Source organism: Chiloscyllium plagiosum, chromosome 20 (genome assembly GCF_004010195.1).
Source record: "Chiloscyllium plagiosum isolate BGI_BamShark_2017 chromosome 20, ASM401019v2, whole genome shotgun sequence".
Classification (NCBI taxonomy): Eukaryota; Metazoa; Chordata; class Chondrichthyes; order Orectolobiformes; family Hemiscylliidae; genus Chiloscyllium; species Chiloscyllium plagiosum.
Window position 1 is genome coordinate 45,374,316 of NC_057729.1, and position 27,940 is coordinate 45,402,255.

General features: G+C 42.5%; 1 protein-coding gene across 4 annotated transcripts in view; it reads left to right on the plus strand.

The window, feature by feature from the left end:
• Positions 1-27,940, plus strand: part of LOC122560232 (translocating chain-associated membrane protein 1-like 1) — a 103,340-nt gene that overhangs the window by 24,698 nt on the left and 50,702 nt on the right. For all 4 annotated transcript variants that reach the window (XR_006314705.1, XR_006314706.1, XM_043710705.1 and 1 more), the window contains exon 2: positions 14,991-15,054. Coding sequence is in view for 2 of the 4 variants with exons in the window: in XM_043710705.1 (XP_043566640.1) it covers positions 14,991-15,054 (64 nt within the window). In the remaining 2 variants the exon portion in view is untranslated. The remainder of the gene's footprint in view (positions 1-14,990; positions 15,055-27,940) is intronic.

The following is a 27,940-nucleotide window of genomic DNA, read 5'->3' on the forward strand; positions in this document are numbered from 1 at the left end:
CAGACAGGGGGGGGGGTGGAGCTGACGAGGGAGTCGCAGAGGGAGTGGTCTCTCCTGAATGCTCCAAACAGACCCCACCACCAGGGATATATTTCCCTCCCAACACCTATCAGCGTTCCGGAGAGACCACTCCCTCCACGACTCCCTCGTCAGCTCCACACCCCCCACCAACCCAACCTCCACTCCCAGCACCTTCCCCTGCAACCGGAAGAAGTGCAAAACCTGCGCCCACACCTCCCCCCTCACCTCCCTCCAAGGCCCCAATGGATCCTTCCATATCTGTCGCAAATTCATCTGCACCTCCACACACATCATTTACTGTATCCGCTGCACCTCATGTGGCCTCCTCCACATTGGGGAGACAGGCCGCCTACTTGCGGAACGTTTCAGGCAACACCTCTGGGACACCCGCACCAACCAACCCAACCCAACTGCCCCGTGACTGAACACTAACTCCCCCTCCACCAAGGACATGCAGGTCCTTGGCCTCCTCCATCGCCAGACCCTGACCACACGCCGCCTGGAGAAAGAGCGCCTCATCTTCCACCGAGGAACCCTCCAACCACACGGGATGAATGTAGATTTCTCCAGCTTCCTCATTTCCCCTGTTCCCACCTTATCTCAGTCCCAACCCTCTGATTCAGCACCGCCCTCTTGACCTGCAATCTTCTTCCCGACCTCTCCGGCCTATCAACCTCACCCTCACCTCTTTCCACCTATCGTATTCTCAGCGCCTCTCCCTCAAATTCCCTCCCCCCTACCTTTTATCTCAGCACGCTTGGCACACAAGTCCTTCTTCAGGAATGAGGCTGATGCCCAAAACATCGATTCTCCTGCTCCTCGATGCTGCCTGGCCTGCTATGTTTTTCCAGCACCACATTTTTCAACATCTGCTTGGACAGCCTTGTATCGGTCGTGCAGATAACACGCCCAGCTTAGGAGATCAAGGATGGTCAATGCCTCAATGCTGGGGATATTGGCCTGGTCGAGGACACTGGTGTTGCTGCATCTTTCTTCCCAGTGGACTTGCAGGATCTTGTGTAGGCAGCATTGGTGGTACTGCTCCAGTGCCTCGAGGTGTCTGCTGTAGACTGTCCAAATCTCACAGCCATACTGCAGGGCAGGAACTGAGATAGCAAAGGGTTAATTTGCGCTACTGGCCTGCAGGAAATTGGATGTCCTGAGGCTAGGGTGGGATGTCTCTGTCTTAGAGGTAGAATGTAAAGAATTTACATTCCCTTCCCTTGCCAGAGTCATTTGCATGACCACTTCCTGGTTATTCAGAGTAAAGGAATTACATTATCATCCCCTATTCAGAAATCAATAAGAACACTGCAGTTGGAATTTTGACTACTATCGGCAGTTTAAAAAATGATTCGACAGATTTGGCCATTAAGGGATGATTTACATTACACTGTTACTGGGGATGATCAGGTCACTGCATTTAATTTTGAATGTTGGCGTGTGACTGTGGGGGGAATGGCTGGGGACCATCTTGTGGGCATTATTGGCTGTGATGTAAAGATTTTGTATAAAGGAAGGATGGTCTCCTTTGTTTAGAGAGATCCCTTGACACAGCACACTTTGCAATGCTTGCGAAGCTAAAGGGTTTCTCCAGCAAGCATGTACTGTACGGTGCTTAATAAAATTTTGCTTGTTCAGTGGTTGGTGTATTGCAGTTGCACCAAGTTTGTAAGAATTGCAGGAAAAGAAAAGAACAGAGCCACTTCAGCTCTGTAAACCACAATCTTTTTGTGTCGGATCAGATGTGGTTACCCTCAAAATACCATTTCCTCAGTTGGCCAGAAGGTTATGTGAGGACATTGGAGTCAGTGCTGGATTTCTTCATCAGTAGCTTTTTTGGCCAACATGACACTCTCGATGTACTGGACGTTTTCAATGTTCTCTAAGACCTCCCTGTTCTCTAATGCCACTTTCAAAGCAATGTACTAGCTCCTTTACAAAGTGTGGTTTCCTTTCAAACAAAGTCCCAGGTATTCAGTCAGTTAACGAAATGGAAGGTTAACAGAAATGGAGATCAGAAAATAATTATGCCTTTTTTTTTGTTTATGGTACACTTAATTCTGCTTATTGGTTAGTTACTTTATCAGAACAAGTTTTCAAAATCCAGTAGAATTAAGGACATATCTTATTTTTAGACAAAAATGAGTATTGAAGTTAAGGAAGCCAATAAAGTTTGGCCGATTTAAGATGCTATTTTGATCAGTGATAATAGCATCAATTCTTGGCCTTTGAATGCTGATGAGAAACTTTGTCTCCAGTGTCAGCTTGATTTTGGTCTAATGACGGAAATTTGCTATTTCTGGTTTTATGGTTCACTGATTCTCAAACTGGGGTCCGCAGATAGCTGGGATCCTGTTGTGACTTTGTAGGGATCTCCAAAATAATATATGATCAGGACCATTGACTGTTTTGGAGAGGATTAGTGTGCATTGTTGACTATCCCCCATATTGACAGTGTCGCAATGACATAAATGATGTGCACCAGGTAACATGTCAGTGGTATTGCAACATGGGCAGACTGAGAAATAGTGAAGGGAGAGGAGCAAAATGCTGAAACACTCAGCAGCTTTACTACTGAGTAGTTGGGTGGTGTTTCTTGTAAAACCCTATGGAGGTACTATTCTTAACAGAAACCACTCCAGGAAGAGCAAGGTGGTGTCTGGTGAACTATGCACTTGGTATGTTGCTGAACCTACAGTGTTAGTTTTGAGCTAAATGGAAGGCAAACCTTTTTTCAGATTGATGTTAATTATAGTGGATAGCGCTGATAAAATTTCATGCAAGTTATTTCAAAGTATATTCAGAAATATAAATGTGCAGCTAATTTTATTGTACCCGTAGTATGATTAATATTGGGATCCATGATTGAAAAGGTGTCCTGCAACCTGAATTGTTTGAAGACTAAGTGACATCAAGAACAATTTAGATTTTTCATAAACCGAGGTTACATGACTTCCAAGTGTACAAGGGATCTCATGCAGTTATGTTAGATTAAATATCATGCATGGAATCCATACTTAATTGTGTCAAGACGTTATAACATTGGCTGTTAACCTTCCATTTCGTTAACTGACTGAATACCTGGGACTTTGTTTGAAAGGAAACCACACTTTTTAAAGGAGCTAGTACATTGCTTTGAAAGTGGCATTAGAGAACAGGGAGGTCTTAGAGAACATTGAAAACGTCCAGTATGTTAACCTTCCATTTCGTTAACTGACTGAATACCTGGGACTTTGTTTGAAAGGAAACCACACTTTTTAAAGGAGCTAGTACATTGCTTTGAAAGTGGCATTAGAGAACAGGGAGGTCTTAGAGAACATTGAAAACGTCCAGTACATCGAGAGTGTCATGTTGGCCAAAAAAGCTACTGATGAAGAAATCCAGCACTGACTCCAATGTCCTCACATAACCTTCTGGCCAACTGAGGAAATGGTATTTTGAGGGTAACCACATCTGATCCGACACAAAAAGATTGTGGTTTACAGAGCTGAAGTGGCTCTGTTCTTTTCTTTTCCTGCAATTCTTACAAACTTGGTGCAACTGCAATACACCAACCACTGAACAAGCAAAATTTTATTAAGCACCGTACAGTACATGCTTGCTGGAGAAACCCTTTAGCTTCGCAAGCATTGCAAAGTGTGCTGTGTCAAGGGATCTCTCTAAACAAAGGAGACCATCCTTCCTTTATACAAAATCTTTACATCACAGCCAATAATGCCCACAAGATGGTCCCCAGCCATTCCCCCCACAGTCACACGCCAACATTCAAAATTAAATGCAGTGACCTGATCATCCCCAGTAACAGTGTAATGTAAATCATCCCTTAATGGCCAAATCTGTCGAATCATTTTTTAAACTGCCGATAGTAGTCAAAATTCCAACTGCAGTGTTCTTATTGATTTCTGAATAGGGGATGATAATGTAATTCCTTTACTCTGAATAACCAGGAAGTGGTCATGCAAATGACTCTGGCAAGGGAAGGGAATGTAAATTCTTTACATTCTACCTCTAAGACAGAGACATCCCACCCTAGCCTCAGGACATCCAATTTCCTGCAGGCCAGTAGCGCAAATTAACCCTTTGCTATCTCAGTTCCTGCCCTGCAGTATGGCTGTGAGATTTGGACAGTCTACAGCAGACACCTCGAGGCACTGGAGCAGTACCACCAATGCTGCCTACACAAGATCCTGCAAGTCCACTGGGAAGAAAGATGCAGCAACACCAGTGTCCTCGACCAGGCCAATATCCCCAGCATTGAGGCATTGACCATCCTTGATCTCCTAAGCTGGGCGTGTTATCTGCACGACCGATACAAGGCTGTCCAAGCAGATGTTGAAAAATGTGGTGCTGGAAAAACATAGCAGGCCAGGCAGCATCGAGGAGCAGGAGAATCGATGTTTTGGGCATCAGCCTCATTCCTGAAGAAGGACTTGTGTGCCAAGCGTGCTGAGATAAAAGGTAGGGGGGAGGGAATTTGAGGGAGAGGCGCTGAGAATACGATAGGTGGAAAGAGGTGAGGGTGAGGTTGATAGGCCGGAGAGGTCGGGAAGAAGATTGCAGGTCAAGAGGGCGGTGCTGAATCAGAGGGTTGGGACTGAGATAAGGTGGGAACAGGGGAAATGAGGAAGCTGGAGAAATCTACATTCATCCCGTGTGGTTGGAGGGTTCCTCGGTGGAAGATGAGGCGCTCTTTCTCCAGGCGGCGTGTGGTCAGGGTCTGGCGATGGAGGAGGCCAAGGACCTGCATGTCCTTGGTGGAGGGGGAGTTAGTGTTCAGTCACGGGGCAGTTGGGTTGGGTTGGTTGGTGCGGGTGTCCCAGAGGTGTTGCCTGAAACGTTCCGCAAGTAGGCGGCCTGTCTCCCCAATGTGGAGGAGGCCACATGAGGTGCAGCGGATACAGTAAATGATGTGTGTGGAGGTGCAGATGAATTTGCGACAGATATGGAAGGATCCATTGGGGCCTTGGAGGGAGGTGAGGGGGGAGGTGTGGGCGCAGGTTTTGCACTTCTTCCGGTTGCAGGGGAAGGTGCTGGGAGTGGAGGTTGGGTTGGTGGGGGGTGTGGAGCTGACGAGGGAGTCGTGGAGGGAGTGGTCTCTCCGGAACGCTGATAGGTGTTGGGAGGGAAATATATCCCTGGTGGTGGGGTCTGTTTGGAGCATTCCGGAGAGACCACTCCCTCTGCGACTCCCTCGTCAGCTCCACCCCCCCCCCTGTCTGATTGCAGTTTAAAAGTTTGTCTGCCTGTTCATTTCTGCAGAAGAGCAACCAGCTTCTAAGGTCACAACACCACTGCACTTGGTGATCACTAAAGGAACACTAACTGAAATTTCTGGAAAAACTCAGCAGCTCTGGTAGCATCTGTCGACAGAAATCAGATTTAACATTTCTGGTTGAGTGACCCTTCTTCAGAAGTTTGGAAATGTTAACTCTGATTTTTCTCCACAAAAAATCGCATTTTTTTAACATTTTCAAACCAACCTTCAGGAGTGAAGAGGAAAGAATTTAATCACTCCTCCAGCCTTGGATGTAGTAATTGAAGCAGCAGCATAGAATTTTGCCCTGCTTGATTTATAGTCCTCCTCAGTGGAAGGAGCTGATATTTAGGAGAATGGAGTTTAGATCAGAGTGGTGTTGGAAAAGCACAGCAGGTCAGGTAGCGTCTAAAGAGCAGGAAAATCGACATTTCGGGCAAAAGCCCTACATCAGGAATTTAGGGAGAATGGTTATTTCATCATTTTAAGATGAAGTGTTATGGTTTGCAATGCCCATTAACTTTGAGGAACATAAATTGTTGTGTTGGGTCAAATTCATGTCAATGTACAATATCTTGAACTTATATAATATAAGCTTAGGAAAGTTCTTGCCTAGAATGATCTAAAGTTAGTCCTTTTCACATGTTCTTGCAATCTGAAGGTCACATGTACTATTCACCTTTTATCAGTTTAAAAAGCTTCAATGCACAAGTGTAAGAATAGTAACAAGTGTAACCTTTTGTATTTGGTGGCTTTACTTTTAATAGACTGAAGACTTTGTTAAAGTGCTACACTATCTTTATCCTGTGGAGTGAAGGTGCTTGTCTCCTGGTAACCACGCTTTGTTTTTAGGCTGGCATGAATCATTATGATGTTGCTGTTGTCATTATTGTTGTAGTTGAATGCTTTCAACAGGGCTCGCTTCGAACAAAAATCGCCACAAGATACTGTAGGTTAGCTTTTAGTGGAGACTGCACGTTTTCATTTGCATTCGTATTTTGTTCTCTTGTTGTAAAGGACATAGTCACCACAGCTGTGATTCGTTCCATTTGGTTCCTTTACCATTATAAATAATTAATAGAATAGTACCTGTGGCATGAATTTTAATGAATAAGGATCAAAAGTACTTTCAGGAGACATGGGTAATTGTCTTGTTGCTGAGGTAAAATGTTATCCTGTTTAAATGTCTGAATCTGTATTTGGAATCTTTGCCTTTCTTCAGTCGCAACTCCCCACTATATAAGTTTGTGTTTGCTCTGTTCTGACCGATTGTAGTTTAAAAGTATGTGTATCTCATGATACAAAGAAGTATGGCAGGTATAAAAAAAAACAATGAAAAAGGCTGTTGTAGTTTTGGCCAACTTGATCAGGTGCTGGAAGTTATATGTTTCAGTTATACAGCTTTGGAACAGCACTGGGCAAGAGATTTTGGCTTTTCGTGAAGCAGAGCCTGATTTTTCCAGAATAATGCTAGGGTTTTCAGGAGTTGTATTAGAGCTGTATAGTGTTGGCATTTACTTCATTGTCTAATTGAGGATGGTTCTGATTGAGGTGTTTAAAATGACAAATGTTTGATTTGGGTGCATATAGAAAGGTTGCTGCTTCTGGTATGCAAATCTGGAATGGAGATTCCAGAGCTAGGCAATTTAGAAAGGAGATTAAGAAGCTTGTTTTCCATGCACACACTGTAGAAATATGGGATTTCCTTCTGGAGTGTTACACATTCTTGGTTAGTTGAGAGTTCTGTGAATCCTTTTGTGAGTTGAAGATTTGTATGTTGTAGATCAATGGAGTAGCAAAATAGGCTTGAGGTGTTGCATAATCTTCTCCTGTTCTGCCTTGGGTTATGGTGGTAATGATGGTATAACTTTCAGAACTTGCTGCTGTTACTTCACTGAAACTGGTAGTAACCTTCAGACTGCATGTAGAACTGCACTGAAATCAAGTGTTGTCTGCACTGTGCAGTGGGTATATACTGTTGAAACCACCCGAAAGGTCCAATGAATTGAGCTAATGAGAACTTCTAGTCTTGCCATTTGACAAGTCATGTGGGTACTGGAGATTTGAGTGTCCTGAAAAAGCTCTACATGCATGCAGCAACTATGGAAAGTCAAAGCATTAATATTCTGAATCCAGTATGTTTCTGGATTTCAGTTTTGAGGAAGATTCATATTGGATTCAAAACATAAACTCTATTTCACTAGGGTGTAGGTTTGCTCGCTGAGCTGCAGGTTTGATATCCAGACGTTTCATTACCTGGCTAGGTAACATCATCAGTGGCGACCTCCAAGTGAAGCGAAGCTGTTGTCTCCTGCTTTCTATTTATATCTTTCTCCTGGATGGGGTTCCTGGGGTTTGTGGTGATGTCACTTCCTGTTCGTTTTCTGAGGGGTTAATAGATGGCATCTAGATCGATGTGTTTGTTTATGGCGTTGTGGTTGGAGTGCCAGGCCTCTAGGAATTCTCTGGCATGTCTTTGCTTAGCGTGTCCCAGGATAGATGTGTTGTCCCAGTCGAAATGGTGTTTTTTTTTTCATCCGTGTGTAGGGCTACAAGGGAGAGAGGGTTGTGTCTTTTTGTGGCTAGCTGGTGTCCGTGTATCCTGGTGGCTAACCTTCTTCCTGCTTGTTTTACGTAGTGTTTGTGGCAGTCCTTGCATGGAATTTTGTAGATGACGTTGGTTTTGTCCATGGGTTGTACTGGGTCTTTTAAGTTTGTTAGTTTTTGTTTGAGAGTGTTGGTGGATTTGTGTGCTACTAGGATTCCGAGGGGTCTTAGTAGTCTGGCTGTCATTTCTGAAACTTCTTTGATGTATGGGTTAGGGTTTCTGGCTGTGTTTGGTCTGCTTGTCGTGGTTTGTTCTTGAGGAATCTGCGCACTGTATTTTTTGAGTATCTGTTCTTCTTGAATACGTTGTATAGGTGGTTCTCTGTTTTCCGAAGTTTGTCTGTGCTGCAGTGTGTGGTGGCTCGTTGGAATAGTGTTCGTTTGTGTGTGGTGGGATGGTTGCTGGTGTAGTTAAGTATATTTGGTCAGTGTTTGTCGGTTTTCTGTATATGCAGGTTTGTTTCTCTGTTCATAGTGCTGCCAGATTTACTGAGTTTCTTTGACAGTAGCCTTTCATTTCACTTTTCTAAAAGTATTAGTCATTGTAAAAACCCTTGGGGGTCGGGAGAAATGTTAGTTTTTTTTTAAAAAACTTCATTCATAGGATGGGATTGTCGCTGGCTAGGCCAGCATTTGTCGCCCACTCGTAATTGCCCATAGGGCAGTTAAGCGTCAATCACATTGCTAAGGGTCTGGAGTCATGTAGGTCCAGTTTCCATCTCTAGAGGTTAGTGAACAAGATGGGTTTTTCTGGCAATAAGCAGTGGCTTCATGGTCTAAACATGTGGTGCTGGAAAAGCACAGCTGGTCAGGCAGCATCCAAGGAGCAGGTCAATCAACGTTTCAAGCATAAGCTCTTCAGGAATGATGAAACACTCCTGATGAAGTATCGACTCTCCTCCTCTGATGCTGTCTGACCGGCTATCCTTTTCCAGCACCACACTACTTGATTTTGATCTCCAGCATCTGCAGTTGTCACTTTCTCCGAATTGATTCATAGTAATCATTAGACTCTTAATATCCAAATCTTTAAAAATTTAATTCAAATTAAATTTAATTCAAATTTCACCATCTACTTCAGCAGGATTTGCACCTGAGTCACCAAAACATTAGCTGGGTCGCCAAATTAACAGTCCTGTGATAATGCCACAAGGCTGTCGCCTTCCCAGTAGTCTAAAGTGGGTTTATAACTATGTTACTTTTATTAAACAGCTTGGGTCTCCTGAAAAATAATTTAATATTTATTGAATGTTGAACATCTTCATAATAAGGTTTAAGGGGCTATTTTTGAATTACACATAAGAGAAACATTCCATTGAGTAAGGATGTGGCTATCAATTCTTTTGTGAATTTTTTTTCTCGAACCTTCCCCACATTGAAATCAAACTGACTAATCTATAATTGCTGGGTTTATCCCGAAAAGTTTCCTTGAATAAGGATGCACTGTTTACAATTTTTGTCTTCTGGTACCTTGTTCAACTGTAGGGAAGACCAGCGTCCCCTCCCATTTACTTCCATTTCCTTGGGTACATCTTATCCACTCCTAATGCTTTGTCAGCCTTAAAAACAGGACTTCGAGTGTTAATGTCTGGATTACTCCCAGTGACAGCAGGAATTGGAGAGCAGAGCAGCAGATGAGTGCATGGCTGAGGAGTTGGGGCAGGATTCGAATTTTCAGATCATTGGTGTCCCTTCTGAGGCAGAAGTGATGTGTACAAGAGGAATGGATTAGACCTGAACAAGGGGGGGGGGAAACCAATATCCTCGCAGTGGAGAATGACTAGAGCCACTCTGGAGTATTTAAACCAGAAGGTGGGAACGTAAGCAGTAGTGAGACAAAAGAGAAGTTGAGGCTAGTGCAGAAGTTCGAGAACAAGTTAAATAGACCAGGCAGTGAATGAGGGAAGACTGATGTACTGAAGTGCATTCATTTCAATACAAGAGGTCTGACAAATAAGGCTATAGGAAGAATAGATGACACTTTAGGATATTCTGGATGGATTGTCCAGTAAAGTTGGATGGAACTGAGAAATAAAGGGTCATCACTTTGGGATTATACTATATGACCCCTCAATAACAGGAACTAGGGGAGCAACTATATGGGGAGATTGCGGATAGCTGTAAGAATAATAGGGTTGCATTAGGGGATTTTAGCTTTCTTGGCAGAGACTGGAACAGCCATAGTGTTAAGGGCTTGGGAGTGGAGGAGCTTAAGTGTGTTCAGGAAAATTTTCTCAATGAACTTGTAGATGAGAAGGTTTCAAACTCAAATTTGTCTTGAAGTAAGGCAGGGCAAGTGACTGAGATGTTAGTGCGGAACACTTTAGGACTAATGACCATAATTACATTAGTTTAAAATAGTTGTGGGAAAAGACGACAGGTCTGAGCCACAACTTGAAGTTCTAAATTGATGCAAGGTCAATTTTGATGTTATTAGATAGGACCTTTAAAAAATTGATTGAGGGAGGCTATTTGCAGGTAAGGGGATGTCTGGCAAGTAGGAGGCTTTCAAAAGCAAAATAACGAGAATTCAGCGCCAGTATGTTCCTGTTAACATGAAGGGCAAGCTGGCAGAAATAAAGGACATGGGATGACGAGAGAGATTGAGGCTCTGTTCAACGTAAACGGGATATTTGTCAGGTATAGACATCTGGGATGAAGTGAATTGTTTGAGGGGTATAGTGGGTGTAGGAGTACACTTGAGAGAAATCAGGAGGGCAAAAAGGGGACGTGAGATGGCTTTGACAAATAAAGTGAAGGAGATCAGAGAGAGATTCTGTAAGTGTGTTAAGGGCAAAAAAATAACTGGAGAGAATAGGGCCTTTAAAGAGCAGGGTCATTTGTCTGTGGAGTCAGAGGAGATGGGTGAGATCCTAAATGAATATGTCTCGTCAGTATTTACCATGGAGAAAGGCATGGATGCTAGGGGTCTCTGGGAAATGCATTGTAATGCCTTGAAAAGCGTCAACATTACAGAAGAGGAGTAGCTGGAAGTCTTAAAATGCATAAAGGTAGATAAATCTGCGGGACCTGATCAAGTTATTCCAGGACATGTGGGAAGCTAGGGAAGAGATTGTTGGGCCCCAAGGAGTGATATTTGTATCATTGACCGCCACAGGTGAGGGCCTGGACAACTGGAGGTTGGCTAATGTGCCATTATTTAAGAGGCTGCAAGGAACAGCCAAGGAGCTACAGACCGGTGAGACTACCCACTACTGATGTCAGTTTGTTGGAGGGAATGTTTAGGTACTGTATCTTACAATCATTTGAAAAGGCAAGGGTTATTTGGGGTAGTCAGCATGACTTTGTGCATGGGAAATCGTGTCTCTCAAATTTGAAATATTTTTAAGAGGTAACCAAAACGGTAGGTGAAGGCAGTTGTCTTTGTTACATTTGACAGCAGTGCAGGAGCAGAAGCAGCGAAGAATGCGGTGTTTACCTAGCTTGCAGCTGCTGCACTTTATACTCTGATGTGCTGGTATCCTCCATCTGAAGCATCTCCGCAAGGATTGAAGTCTCGTCAGTTTTGTTCAGTATTTAACTGCTGTTTCCAAGAATTCAAATTTCTCTGTGGTGTGACGCCGAAGGATTGACTGGGTTTTGTTTTCAGGTTAGACTTTACTGAAGGAGAGTATGGATAACTGGCTCATTTCTACTCGACTTGGAGGGGATGGAGTGGTCACTAAGGACTGTGGAGACACTGATATTGCAAAGTCTACAGGCCCTGACAGTGTTCCCACAGTCGTACTGAAGATGTATGTTCCAGAACTTTCCGCTGTCCTAGCCAAGCTATTCTGGTACAGTTGCAATGTTGGTAACTACCTGACAATGTAGATAATTGCTCAGCTATGTCCTGTATATTAAAAGGAGGACAAAGCAAACCTGACCAATTGCCGTCCCATCAGTCTACTTTACTGATGACAGAATGTAATGGAAGGTGTCATCAATAATGCTCAACACCATCAACAACAACTCAGATGCTGAAGCATTCCACGTTCAAATGCAACAAGATCTGACAATATCCAAACTTGGGCTGACAGGTAGTAAGCAATATTCATGCCACGCAATTGTCAGGAAGAGACAATCTAATTTCTGCGCCTTTACATTGAGTAACTTTACAATCACTGAATTCTCTACTATCGACTTCCTGGGGATTACAACTCACCAGCCCCAGAAACTCAGCTGGACTCACCACATAGATACAGTGACTAAAAGAGCAGGTCAGAGGTTAGATATACTGTGACGAGTAACTTGCCTTCTAACTCCAGAGTTGCTAAGCTTGTCCATCATCTGCAAGGCACAAATCAGGAGTGCAACGGAATACTCCACACTTGCCTAGATGGGTGCCGCTCCAACAACACTCAAGTTTGATACCAAGCGCACTTGATTAGCACTACATCCACAAACTTCAACTCCCTCCATCACTGACGCTCAGCAACAGTGTGTAGTATCTACAAGGTACATGGCAGAAATTCACCCAAGATCCTCAGACAGCACCTTCCAAACCAATGACCATTTCAATTTAGAAGGATGGGGCTGCAGATAAATGAGAACAATGCCACCACCAAGTTCCATTCCAAGCCACTCACTATTTTGACTTGGAAATTTGTCACTGTTCCTTCACTGTCACTGGGTCAAATTCCTGGAATTCTGTCCCTAATGGCATTTCTAAGTCAACCCAACACAGGTGGACTGGAGTGGTTCAAGAAGGCAGCTCAAGGGCTTGTGCCCAAAATGTCAATCTGGACTCAGAGACTTGTGAGCTTACATCAATATTTTGAAAACGCTGGTGCCAATTATAATTTAAAAAAGTGATGACGAGCACTTTCAAAGTAGCAAAGTCAACGTGGATTTATGCGATTGTATTTGATGGGTCTGGTGGAGTTTTTTGAGGATATGGCTAGTGTAATAAATAAGCTAAGTTTTGAGAAGCTTTTGATTTAGTCCTACGTAAGAGGTGAGTTCAAACCCAAAGCACGTGTGATTGGTGGCAATATATTGATATGGAAGGAGAAGTATTTAGCAGATAGGGAACAGGGTTAGAATGAATCTGAACCTTTTTGGTTGGAAGGCAGTGGCAAATACACTACAGTGGTCTGTGCTTGAAGCACTAGTTAGTCACAATATATTTTAATGAATTGGATGAGGAAATCAAATGCAATATTTCCAAGTTTGCTACCCACACAAAACAAGGTGGAATTCCAAGAGGTAAGAAGGATCTACAGAGGCTTCGAAGTCATTTAGACAAGCTGAAGCAGTGGACGAGTACATGGCTGATAAAGTATAAAAAGGATAAGCATGGCGTTCTCTACTTAAGTGCAAAAACAGAATAGCAGACTATCTTTTTTATGGTGATTGGAAAATACTGATGTTCAAAGGAACTCTGGTGTCCAGTAATCTGGTCATGAAATGCAAATCTTCAGGTGCAGGAAACAGTTCACAAAGGGGATGGTGTTGATCTTCAATTCAAGAAGACTTAATTACGTGAGCAAGAAAATCGTGCTACAGTTGTACAGGGCCTTGGTGAGACTGCACCTGGAATAGAGAGTGCAATGTTGGTCTCTGTACTGAAGAACATTTATACTTGTCAAAGAAGGAATCTAGCGAAGTTTGACTGGGATTGTTTCTGGGATGGCATGTTTGTCATCTGAGCGATTGAGTCAACTGTATCTGTAATCATTGCAGTTTTCAAGAATGAAAGAGGGTTGTGTTGAGATTAGGAAAATCTAACAGCTGGGCAAACTGTATGCAGATATGACGGTTTGTCTGCATCAGAACAAGAGGTCACAGTCTCAGAATTTGTGGTGAAGGCTGTTCCAACTGAAATAAGAAGAAACTTCTTTATTCAGAGCTTGGTAACCTTGTGGAATTCTCTACCACAAGTTGAATATATTTAAGAAAAAATATATTTATAGTGACTTGACGTGCCAAGGGGATTTGGGGAGAGAGATTGTGCCATTTAAAATAGAGGATCAGCCATGATCTTGATCAATGATCAATTCTGCTTAGTGAACTTTTCTTCCTGTTTTTTCCATTTCTGAAACACATGGTTTAAAAAGTCTTTCTTCTTTCCAATTTGTATTATATATGTGCGATATATCAACATACTGATTTGCCAATGTTTGAAGTTCATCAATCTAATGCTTAAGTGTAGTGACTAAACTATTCCTACTTAATATACTTTAAAATCTATATACTGCACCTATAGCAATTCATTGATCGAACGATATATATTTCCAAACAACTTGCATTTTTATTCTTAAACAAAAAATACCCATAAATACTTGCACTTGACTGTCTCTCCTCCTTCAACATTTGTACCAAGAAGAAAACCAAATTGTCTTGTAATCTGTGACACATTTGACTCGTGTTCGCCAAGTTGTACATGCACTGGCAGTGAATCACTCTTCAGACTCAATTATTCGAGGAAGTATCCTTGATGTGTCCATTTTTTGGTTCCTTTTACGTGACAAGTGCATGATCCATGATAATTGATAAATATTCAGTGCAAAGATTATGAGGAACATTTTGTCTAAATCAAAGAAAGAAATGTAACCAATGATCTTACAACAGTCTTATAACATGAAGCATGAAAAAACCGAATCAAATACCTTAAGTTTTCCTATTGTAATTGAAAAGTACAGAAGTACCCTTTATTCCAAAACATGATTTGCCATCAACTCTCCTCCCGGATTTGGTATCTGTTTTGCAAACTCTTGTGTGCAATTACTCTTAACATCCTCCTCTTCACTTCCTAACTATCTCCATAGCCACTGAATTTACTTCAATTTTTCGTTTAGCAGATTTTTCAATTCCCCCCTCCTTTTGCCTAACTTGTTTTGGTTCCAGTGCACACTGAATAAATATCAAATTGGCCACTCCTGTGGACATTTTATCAAGTGGAAATTATAGTGTCAGGATATTAGCATGTTGAAAACATTTATGAACTTAATCGCTTTAGCAATTAAATATTGTTGTCAATTTCTACTTGGTGCCCCAAAGAAAAAAAACATTGTGTACTTTTCCATTTCATTGGGCAATTATGTTTCATTTTGTTTCACATGTGAAGTAATTTGAGGTCTAAGCTGTTTGTCTTTGTTTGCAGATCACAGCCAAGTTTGCCATCATGTTCATCACCGTACAATACAATGTTACATACACCAACGTAGGTAAGAGATAGCCATTGAATATTTATTTTGGAGTTAACATCTGACTTGATGGTAACTTTGTTCAATAAGTTTTACTGATACAAATGCTGTACATTAACAGTGAAACTTCTTTCTGCAAAAGAAGAGAGAATAAAATAAACCACCTATTTGCATATATTGCAATTTTAAAGATTTAAAAATGCAGTAACAATACAATCCTATACATCCCAAAACCAGCACTTTATTGTACTCTAATCAAAAAAAATCTTTCTCTATCGCATCTATATGTTTAATTGAACCGTTTCTTTCAATTTCTGCTCTGGGGTCTATGCACAAAACTGAGTTTTGAAATAGCCCCTTCAGGATTTTAACCAAACACTTATAGTCTGGAACTTTCAAACTGAACTTCTAACAATTAAAAATGGTGAAATCGTATTTTAACATCTAACTCCAGCCAGACTGACTTGTGATCTGAAATGAAAAGTTTGAGCTATATCTTCTCCTCCTCTACCCCGACGTATCAAAGCCAAAAAAATCCTGAATCCTCTAAACTGAAAACAAGGCAAATGCACTTCAATGTTGACAATGTATGAATGAAAAACCTCCTAGTGCACATTTCCCATTATCAGTCCACAGACACTGTCATGCTAGTTTAAAAATGTCGGGGCTCCAGACATATTGACACTAAGTCCCCTTGCTATGGTTAGACCCACTTGGAGTACTTTGAGCAAATCTGTGTCCACAACACTTTGGTAAGGATGTCTCGTCAGTTTTGTTCATTATGCCGTCATTTGTGTGCCTATCGAAGAGTCGTTTAAATGTCCCTAATGTATCTGACTCTACCACCACTGCTGGCAGTGCATTCCAGGCATACTCCACTCATTGTGTAAAGAACCTACCTCCAATCACCTTAAAATTATGCCCCCTCGTAATAGATATTTCCACTCTGGAGAAAAAAGTCTCTGCCTATCCACTATCTATGCCTTTTGACATGCTGTACATCTCTATCAAGTCACCCCTCATCCTCCTTCGCTCCAATGAGAAAAGCCCTAGCTCCCTCAACCATTCTTCATAAGACATGCCCTCCAGTCCAGGCAACATCCTGCTAAATCGCCTCTGCACCCTCTCTAAAGTTTCCACAACCTTCCAAGAATGAGGCGACCAGAACTGAACACAATATTCCAAATGTGGTCTAACCAAGGCTATGTAGAGCTGCAGCATAACCTCGTGGCTCTTGAACTCCATCCCCCTGCTAATGAAAGCCAACACACCATATGCCTTCTAAACAACCGTATCAACTTGGGTTGCAACTTTGAGGGATCTATAGGCATGGACCCCAAATTCCCTCTGTTCTTCCCCCAACCTACAACAGCCCTCCACACTATCCACAACTCCACCAATCTTTGTGTCATTAGCAAACTTACTAACCCCACCCTTCCACTTATTCATTCAAGCCATTCATAAAAATGTCAAAAAACACCACAGGTCACCGAGCTCCAGGCTGAATACTTTCCATCTACTACCAACACCTGTCTTCTATGGGCCAGCCAATTCTGTATCCAGACAGTTAATTTCCTTGTATCCCATGTCCCCTTCCTTTCTGAATGAGCCTACCGTGGGAAACCTTATCAATTGCCTTGCCGACATCCATGAATACCACATCCATTACTCTACCTTCATCAAAGTGTTTTGTCACATCCTCAATTCAACAAGGCTTTTGAGGCATGACTTTCTCCCAGCAAAACCATGCTAACTATTTGGAAAAGCATGGCTTGATTAGAGATCATTAATTCTGTCTCATAGAATCCATAATTTGCCGACCACCAACGTAAGACTGACTACTCTGTAATTCCCAGGGTTGTCCCTAATTGCTCCCTCGAACAAGGGAAAAATGTTTTTCACCCTTCAATTTATCTGGTACTACTTCAGTGGACAGTGAGGACACAAAGTCGAGATCAGAGTGGTGCTGGAAAAGCACAGCAGGTCAGGCAGCATCGAAGGAGCAGGAAAATCGATGTTATGGGCAAAGGCCCTTCATCAGGAATAAAGGCAGGAAGCCTCCAGGGTGGAGAGATAAATAGTGGGGGTGGGGAGAAGGTCAGCACTGTCCTCATGACCTGTCCTACCTGCCAATCTCCCTTCACATCTATCCATATCTCTCCACCCTGTCTATATCCCTGATTCCTTGGATGCTGCCTGACCTGCTGTGCTTTTCCAGCACCACTCTGATCTAGACTCTGTCTTCACTTTTGCCTAGTGAGGACACAGATCATCACTAAAGGTCCAGCAATCTCTTCCCTCGTTTCTTGCAGTAACCTTGGATATATCCTGTCTGTCCCAGGGAACATATCTATCCTGTGTTTTTCAAATTTCCAGCACATCTTTCTCCTTAACATCCAACCTGTTGGAGCATATTAGCTCGTTTCGCACTGTCCCACAAACAACAAGGTCTCAGTAGTGAATACTGAAGCAAAGTATTCATTAAGGACCTCCAACCCCAACCACAAATTCCCTCTACTATCTCTGATCAGCCCTACCCTCACTCTGATCATCCTCTTCCTCATCCTTAAGGAAAAGCATAATGTCTTAGGCTTTTCCTTAATCAGAGACTTTTTCTTGCTCCCTTCTGCCTCTAAGTCCATTCTTCCGTTCCTTTCTGGCTATCTTGTAATCCTTTAGAGCCCTGTCTGATCCTTGCTTCCTCCTTCCTCTTGACTAGATGTTCCACTTCTTTTGTCATCCAACGTTCCTTCACCCCACCATCCCTTCCTTGTCTCAGTGGGGCAAACCTATCCAGCACTCACAGTAAATGCTCCCTAAACAACCTCCATATTTCTGTCATGCATTTCCCTGTGAATATCTGTTACAATTTATGCTGCACAGTTCCTGTCTGAAAGCATTCTAATTCCCCTCCCCCAATTAAATAGTTTCCCATACCATCTGCTCCTATCCCTCTTCAGGAGTATGGTCAAGTCAGGGAGTTGTGATCACTATTACTGAAATGCTCTCTCACCGAGAGATCCGACACCTGGCATAGTTTGCTGCCAAGCACCAAATCCAATATGGCTTCCCTTCTAGTCAGCCTATCTACATATTGAGTCAGAAACCCTTCCTGGACACATCTGACAAAAACTACTCCATCCAAACCATTTGAACAAAGAAGGTTCCAAACAATATTAGGGAAGTTAAAGTCACCCATGCCAACACCCCTCTGTTACTTCCGCACCTTTCCAAAATGTCCTATCTGCTCCTCCATGTCTCTGTTGCTATTGGGAGTTCTACAGAAACCTTTTCCTGTTTCTAACTTCCACCCATAATGACTCGGTAGACAAATCCTCCTCGACAATCTCCCCTGTCTGCAACTGCGATAATATCCTTGATTAGCAATGCCACTCTCCCACCTCTTACCTTCCTTCCTATTCCTTTTGAAACACCTAAACCCCAGAACATCCAACAGCCATTCCTGTCCGGGTGATCTCCAATGTCTCTATAATGGCCATAACATTGTAGTTCCAAGTACTGATCCAGGCTCTAAGTTCGTCACCCTTATTCCTGATACTTGTTGCATTAAAATACACACTTCAACCCATCACACTGACTGCAACTTTGCTCTATCAACTGTCTATCCTTCCTCATAGACTCTCTGCAAGCTGAATTAGCATGTTCATCAGTTATCACACCTCTGATCCATAGCTCTCGTTCTCATCCTCCTGCCAAACGAGGTTTAGCCCTCCTGAAGAGTTCGAGCAAACCTCCCGTCCAGGATATTGGTACCCCTCCAGTTCAGGTGCATCCTGTCCTCCTTGTACAGAAGGTATCCCATGATAGACATATCTGAAGCTTTCCCTTCTACACCAGTTCTCGAGCCATGTGTTCAGCTGCAGTCACTCTCTGTTTCTGTTTCACTAGCACGTGGCACTGTTGGCAATGCCAAGATTACTACTCTGCTTGTCCTGCCGTTTAGCTTCCAACCTAACTCCCAGGTCCTCATCCCTGTTAAATTTCATGTCATGTTCACTTACAGGTCAGGTTGCTATAGACAGCAATGTGTTTATTTGATTGACAGGTCAGTTAATAAGCTTGAGACTAAAAGAGGAATTACAATGAAACTCAGATCTGGTAGCACATGTGGGGCAGCAAGTGTTAATGTTTCAAGTCTGGTCACTCTTCATCAGAATAAGTTTGAGAGTTTGGAAGAAAAGGCAGTATTTTAAGAATGTTTTAATATGAAAGAAGGAGTTGAACAGGCCTATTTTCATAGGGGATGCAACATGTAATCAAGTCACTGTATCAAACTAACTCCCAAAAGAAGCTAAAGGCAGGAAAGCTGCTACTGGACATCACTGCCTCTAAACAGTGGCATGCTGACTTGCTCCTGAACTTGGCCAGGCAGACAGGGCTCAAAATATATACAGATGACTTCCCAATTATACTCTTCCTAGTTCATTATGCTGATGGCATCCTTCATGCTACTTAAGCTCTGTCCATCTGTATCCTGGACCAGATACTTAATGATACAAATTTGATAAACAACTGCAGCACATGACATTGTGCACTGAATCCCTTTGAAACGTTGTACTCTGCATCCACAGTGCTAGCAAAAGACTGCACGCCTTTATAGATGGTTAGAAACTAACACATAATCCGATTCCATGGTTTTCTTAATTGGTTGGATGGCTGGTTTGCAATGCAGAATGAAGCTCACAATGTGGGTTCAGTTCCAGCACCGGCTGAGGTTGCTTCTCAACCTCTCGCATTGTCTGAGGTGTGATGGCCCTCAGGTTAAAGCTCCACCAATTTTGTCTCTTTAATAAGAGCGCATGTCAATTTTAGCAGTCTGGACTTCATAAAGGTTCTCGAGCTCAGGAGACAGCGCTAGAATCACCTCAAGACCAGAAGTCCACGCCACGATGAAAGATCACCATGACACACTGGGTCACAAAGACTGCAAATGATAGTGGAATTGCACTGACAGGACTGACCGATTGCCCTTAGTCTCTGCTGGGACCATTCGTTGCATGAAATGCCAACAACACTGGTGCAGTGGCCACTAGGTTAAGTGATTATTTTTGGAAAAAAAACTCAGTTTCACAGCAGAGATTTCAAAATCATGGAATGTTTGTGATGCAGATGGATGATAATACTTAGCTGATTAAACCTATCATGTCTGCACCAGTTCTCTGATCACTTTAACTCAGTGCCAATCTTCTCTGAGAAGCTGTTCAATGGGTTTTCAAAACTGGTACCAGAAATAGATTAGATTAGATTACTTACAGTGTGGAAACAGGCCCTTCGGCCCAACAAGTCCACACTGCCCCGCCGAAGCGCAACCCACCCACACCCCTACATTTACCCCATAACTAACACTACGGGCAATTTAGCATGGCCAATTCACCTAACCTTTATGAAGTCCCGTGATCTGGAGTCAAGGCCAGCATGGACTTGAATCTCACTGCCAGGACTGGGTTGGAAGGACCGTTATTCCACACTTCTTTGTTTCTCTATTTTCTAATTTATTCCTACAATCTGCATGCTGGGCTTTTTATTTATTTTGTAACTTTTTTTTCCTAAGAACTTGTACTGAAGAATCTGTACTTCTGCTTCCAGAAGGCCCACAGTTAGAGCAAAGTGCTTGCCTTCAAAAGTTTTTGCCAGCTTGTTGCATCATATTTCGATTTGGATCAGATAAGCTATCATTGCATGCTAAGCTAATTGTGGTGACATTGCAAACAACTAGGAACTGATGAGTGAAACCAGTTTACTACGGTACAAGAATCTGAGGCTATTCAGCTCATCTAATCTTGCTGCTATGTCTGGTCTCTATATATGTCCAGTTTATTCCCTCCCTTGTCTAATAGGTTCATGCAGAATGAAAAAAAATTACAGGAAAAGCTGCCATGCTGAACATGTGATATCTGAGCAATGCAAATGAACCAGATACTTGGAAACAAATCATGACCATAGAAGTGACCTGTTGCTCCACACTTGAAAATAGCCAACAGCGTTCTGGATTTTCCAAAGATGTGGATCCAGATGTTTACATTAGTGTGACCAGCAGTAGCATGAACTGCAAGGTGAAGAAAAAATAGGGGAAATTAGAAAACCTGAATTAAAGGAGGAGTTAAGAGTGTGGAACTCAGGAGAGGTTATTAAAATCTCCAGCACAGACACACAAATAGAACAGGGTGTATGGAAAGGGTTAGCAATCAAACTTCAAGCACACTGGACAAATGAATCATAAGAAGAGGAGAGACGGTTAATACAGGACTGAGGGTGTTGTAGCAATAAGGTTAATGAGCTTGTGGCGTAGATCAAAATTGGCAGGTATGGCATGGTGGGCATTACTGAGACATAGCTGCAAGGGGATCAGGATTGGGAGCTGAATATTCAAGGATGTATATCCTATCCAAAAAGATAAGCAGGTGAGCAGAAGGGGTGATGTTGCCTTATTAGTAAGAAATTAAACTAAATCAATAGTAAGAAACGAAGTAGGGTCAGATGGCGTAGAATCTGTGGGTTGAATTGAGGAACCACAAAAGGTGGAAAAAACCCATAGTTGGAGTTATGTACAGGCCTTCGAACAGTAGTCAGGAGCAGGGGCGCAAGATATTCCAGGAAATAGATGAGATGTGTGGGAAAGGCAAAGTTACCGTGATCATGAGGGACCCAGTATGCAGGTGGACTGGGTAAATCAGGTTGGTAGTGGATTGCAAGAAAAGGTGCCGCATATGAGGCTGCTGCAGAAGATAACGATGCATGGTGTAAGGGGTAGAATATTAGCGTGAATAGAGAATTGGTTAACTGACAGGAAGCAAAGTGATGGGGATAATGAGTGCTATTCTGGCTGGCAATCAATGTCGAGTGGTGTGCCTCAGGGATTAGTGTTATGACCACAATTAATTAAAATTTACATAGATGATTTGGAATTAGGGGCCACGAGTACGGTGTCAAAATTTGCTGATGACACTAAGGTGAGTGTAGAGCAATGTGTGCAGAAGACTGTGATACTTTGCAGTGGAACATTGATACATTGAGTAAGTGGGCAAAGGTGTGGTAGGTGGAATACAATGTTAGTAGATGTGAAGTCATACATTTTGATAGGAGTAACAACAAAATAGATTAATTGAATGGTAAAAAATAGCAGCATGCTGGTTAACAGAGGGACCTGGATGTCCTTGTGCATGAATCGCAGAAGGTTGGTCTGCAGGTATAGCAAGTAATTCTGAAGGCAAATTGAATTTTGTCCTTCATTGCTAAAGGGGTGAGTTTAACAGCAGAAGGGTAATGTTACAGCTGTACAAGGTGCTGGTGAGGCCACACCTAGAGTACTGTGTGCGGATTTAGTGTCCTCACTTAAGGTACTGGCACTGGAGGAGCTGCAGAGGAAGTTCACTGGGTTGATTCTAGAGTTATGGGGTTGGCTTATGAGGAGAGGCTGAGTAGGTTGTGATTATATTCATTGGAATTGAGAAGAATTATGAAGGGAATCGATAAAATAGATAGGATGTTTCCACTGGTAGATGAGACTAGGACAAGAGGGCATAGCCTCAAGATCAGAGGAAGCAGGTTTAGAACTGAACTGAGAAGGAACTTCCTCACCCAGAGGACTGTTAATCTGTGGAATTCCTTGTCCAGGGAAGTAGTTGACACCACTTCAGTAATTGCTTTTAAAGCTAAGGTAGATAGTTTTTCAAAAAAAACTAAGGAATGAAGGGATATGGTGAAAACGCGGATAAGTGGAGCCGAGTCCACGAAAAGATTAGCCATGATCCTATTGAGTGGTGGAGCAGGCTCAAAGGGCTGGATAACCTACTCCTGCCCCTAGTTAGATTAGATTACTTAGTGTGGAAACAGGCCCTTCGGCCCTACAAGTCCACACCGACCTGCAACCCACCCAGACCCATTCCCCTACATTTACCCCTTCACCTAACACTACGGGCAATTTAGCATGGCTAATTCACCTAACCTGCACATTTTTGGACTGTGGGAGGAAACCAGAGCACCTGGAGGAAACCCACGCAGACACTGGGAGAATGTGCAAACTCCACACAGTCAGTCGCCTGAGGCGGGAATTGAACCCGGGTCTCTGGCGCTGTGAGGCAGCAGTGCTAACCACTGCGTGCTGCGGGAATTTGTAGAATGTCTATCAAATGGCCTTTTGGTGCAGCTTGTGATGGAGCCCATTAGAGAATAGGCAATACTGGGTTTAGTGTTGTGCAATGAGGTAAACTTGATAAGGGAGCTTAAGGTGAAGGAACCCTTAAGAAACAGTGATCATAGTATGATTAAATTTACTGCCTAATTTGAGAGAGAGAAGATGCAATCAGAGGTAATACCACTGAATAAAGGCAACTGCAGAGGCACAAGGGAGGAGCTGGGTAGAATTGACTGGAAGGGGAGCCAAGCAAGATAGACAGTGGAACAGCAATAGCAAGAGTTTCTGGAAGTAATTCAGAAGACACAGCAAAGACTCATCCAGAGGAAAAAGAAGCATGGTACAGGGAGGATGAGGCAACCATGGATGGTATAAAAGAAAAAGAGCAAGTGTATATTATGGCGAAGGGCAGTGGGAAGCTTACAAAGACCAACAGAAGGCAACAAAAATAAATAAGGAGGGAGAAGATTAAATATGAGGGTAAACTAGCCAGTAGTATAAAGGAAAATTGAGTTTCTTTAGATATATAATGGGCAAAAGTGAACATTGGGCCACTAGAAAATGACTCTAAAGAGATAGAAGTGGGGAACACGGAAATGGCTGAAGAACTGCATTATTTTGCGTCCGTTTTCACAGCAGAAGACAGGAGTAATATTCCAAAAGTTTGAGACTGAGGGGGCAGAGCGGAGAATGGTGGCCATCACTAAGGATTAGGTGCAAAAAAAAAACTGGCCTGAAGATGGATAAATCATGTGGACTGGATGGACTTCACCTCAGAGTTCTGAGGGAGATAGCTGAAGAGATAATGGAGACATTAGTTACCTTTCAGGAATCTCAAGAATCTGGAAAATTGCTAATGTGACTCCCTTGTTTAAAAAGGGAGTAAGGCAAAAGAGGGGAAAATTACAGACCGAATATCCTACTCTTGATTGTGCATAAGATCCTTGAAGCCATTATGAAGGATGACAGTTCTGAATACTTGCAAGTGCATGGTAAAATTGGGTAAAATCAGCATGGTTTCATCTAGGGGAGGTCATGCCTGGCGATTATGCTAGAATTCTTTGAGGCAGTAATGAGCAGGTTAGACCAAGGAGAGCCAATGGATGTTTCAAGAAGGCTGTTGACAAGGTACCATACACAAGTTTACTGACGTAAGACAAGGGCACGTGGTGTGAGAGGCAAGGTGCTAGAATGGATAGAAGCTTGGCTGTCTGGCAGAAAGCAGCGAGTGGTGATAAAAGGGTCCTTGGGATGGCAACCAGTGACAAGTGGTGTTCTGCAAGGCAGTGTTGGCGCCACAACTTTTCACTTAATACATTAACAATTTAGATGAAGGAACTGCGGGCATTCTGGCCTCGTTTGCAGATGATATAAAGATAGGTAGAGGGGCAGGTAGTATTGAGGAGATGGGGAGGCTGCAGAAAGATTTGGACAGGTTAGGAGAGGGGGCAAAGAAGTGGCAGATAGAGTACAACATGGGAAAGTGTGAGGTCTTGGTCTTTGGTAGAAAGAATAGAGGCATGGACTATGTTCTAAATGGGGAGGAAACTCAGAAGTCTGAAGTGTAAAGAGACTTGGGAGTTCTAGTCCAGGATACACTTAAGATACAGTTGCAGGTTGAGTCAGTAGTTAGGCAAATACAATGGTGGCATTTATTTTGAGAGGACTTAATATAAAAGCAGGAATGTACTTCTGAGGCTCTATCAGGCTCTGGTTAGACCACATTTAGTGCATTATGTGCAGTTTTGTGTCCCATATCGTAGGAAAAATGCTCAGAGAAGATTCACAAAAATGGTTCCAGGAATGAAAAGCTTAGCGTATGAGGAATGTTCGAAGACTCTGGGTTTATACTTGATGGAATTTAGAAGGATTGGGGGGGGGGGTGGGACTTTGGGGGATATAATTGAATCATACAGAATACTGAATGGCCTTGATAGAGTAGTTGTTGGCAAGTTGTTTCTATTAGTAGGACAGATGACGACATAAGGGCACAGCCTTAGAGTAAAGAGAAGACCTTTTTAGAATGGTGATGAGAACCTCCAGGCAGAGTGGTGAATCTGTGAAATTCATTGCCACAGAAGGCTGTGGAGGCCAAGTCATTGAATGTATTTAAGACTAATATAGGTTCTTGAGTATCAAAAGGATCCAGGGTTACTGGGAGAAAGCAGGAGACTGGGCTTGAGAAACTTGTCAGCCATGATTGAATGGCGGAGCAGTTTCAATGTGCTGAATGGCTTAATTTCTGCTCCTGTGTCTGAGTGAGCAAATCCTCATAACTGAATATAAGCTGGTTAAGTCGAGGTAAGGTCCTGCAAATGATTTTTGATAGGATGTCTGAAACCGTCCTTGAATCAAGGAATAAAGTGTGCAGTGAGCTTTCAAACAATGCATGGTTGCTTGACATCAGGTGTCTTACGAATATAATGGTAAAGTCTGAACAAATTGAACAGTGAAAAGAGACTTTGCGAATATGATCAGTGATGTGAATGCATTCAAGTTAAAATTGAGTCTGCGGTCCTTTTATTACAACACTTCGCAAATCTAGAGAAAACACGGAAGGGGTGGGGGAAGAAATGAAAGACAAAAAATGGTTCCAACCAGAAACCTTCCGTGTACACCTGTGGAAGCTGGCAAACAATTCAACAGACAATTCCAGGAATCAGTTGTGATGGGAAACAATCACCATTTTTGTGTCTCTTCCATTCCTTCAAGTAGACATTAGTGGGTTGCCTACCAAGTTTCACTGGAAGTTTGATATGGAGAACCTTAGTATGCAAAATGATAGAAGTCAGATCAAAAGACAGCAATATAAAGTGAAATAAGTACCCACTTTGTACTGTTCTATACTTTTTGACACGAAAGCTTGCTTTGACTCTGGAAACCTCTTGTGAGACAGCATTGTCCAAAACGAAAATTAAGTCCAAGTATTGCACCACCTCTTAGAAACCCATTTGCACTGAAACTAACAGTTTCAAACTACAACCCAGATTTCAAGGCACTGGCAGGTAATTTGCAGTTACAGATGTTGCACTGAGAATTGGTGAGTAGAATAGAAAATAAATGATTTTGTATACTTGGCTTTAGATTTATACAGCACCAGATCCTGCACTCGATGTTGCACTTCAATTCAAAAAGTAATCTTGCGCATAAAAGAGATGGCAACCACTGGTCCTTGTTACTTTTTGGTGTGGTCCTCTCGTGAGATCACAGTATTAACTTATTTTGAACTGATAAATGAACAGGAGTTAAGGGGAGTACTTAAACTGATTTAAAGAAAAATTGGAAAGCAAAAGCTCAGACCAGACTTCCAGCCAATGTTTAGGTTTTTCAGACAGAATTTAATCAAAACATGAGTGATGACTGAGAAGCATTGGAAGAGTACTCAACCAACAGTGAAAATTAGAGCAATGAAAAGGCAAGTCTGAATTTATTTGCAAGAAACAGTGATTGCAGTGATTTCATTAAAGGTGAGGTTCACTGGACCTTACCAAATCAAAAAGAAATTATGTAAATTGTGTTGTGAGTAGTCAGGACAGGTGGAAGAATTCGGCAATGTGATATGTTGACATGCTAAAAAGATAGTGATGTGGACAGTAGTCAGTCGGCAAGTATTTAGAGCAGTACAAGAAATGGGAAGCAAAACAAAAATATCAGAATAATTAGAGAAATAATTAAATTGAAAATTCAGAAATTGATCCTCCTATTAGATAATATGGAGGTGCTTAAAAGTTAAGAATAATATTTTACCTTCTAGAAAATGAGAAGTGTATCACAAGAATTTTTGGAGAATTCTAGTTTCATTTGTGTGAATATGACACATAAACATCTTTGGTTGTTCCTGATGTTAATGTACGGGTAGTGTATCTCATAAAACCAGAATCTTTTAGACTTAATCCAGAGAAATTGGCTCCAATTGAAAGACCAGATCAGGTTTGTAATGGGCAACAACATAACTGAACCAAGTAGCTGAAGCCTACCTAGCATGATATTGGAACTGGATGGGACATAAAGTTTCTGTCTTGATTATTACAAAGTCGGTAATAAAAATGGACTTGAATCATATGTCATGATTGGAGGATTGTATTGAAAGAATTTGATATGCATGGTTCACCAAAATTGATAACTTCAACTCATAGTTATGCTATTTGAAACTTTAAAAATTGAACAAACTATCCAGTCATCAACTAACAAAACCACTGAAGGGCTATGTAATAATGTCGAGTACATAGACGACATGGTGCTTTTCAATGAAACTTGGAAAGAAGAGAGCAGTTGACTGATGTGTCTATTTACCAAGGGCCAATCTGGTCACTACTCAGTTTCAGATTGATTTTTGTCAAAATTTGAGCCTCACTGTGGGACAAGGCCGAGAGAAGTCCAGGCCAGCTCGCAGATACCTCCTCCTACCGTCCCCTTGACCATGACCCCACCCCCCACCACCAAACCATCATCTCCCAGACCATCCATAACCTCATCACCTCAGGGGACCTCCCATCCACCGCCTCCAACCTCATAGTCCCACAACCCTGCACCGCCCGTTTCTACCTCCTGCCCAAAATCCACAAACCTGACTGCCCCGGACGACCCATCGTCTCAGCCTGCTCCTGCCCAACCGAACTCATCTCCTCCTACCTCGACACGGTCCTGTCCCCACTCTCTCTCCATCACACTGCCCGCTCCAACTCTCTCTCCCTCACACTGCCCGCTCCCACTCTCTCTCCCTCACACTGCCCGCTCCAACTCTCTCTCCCT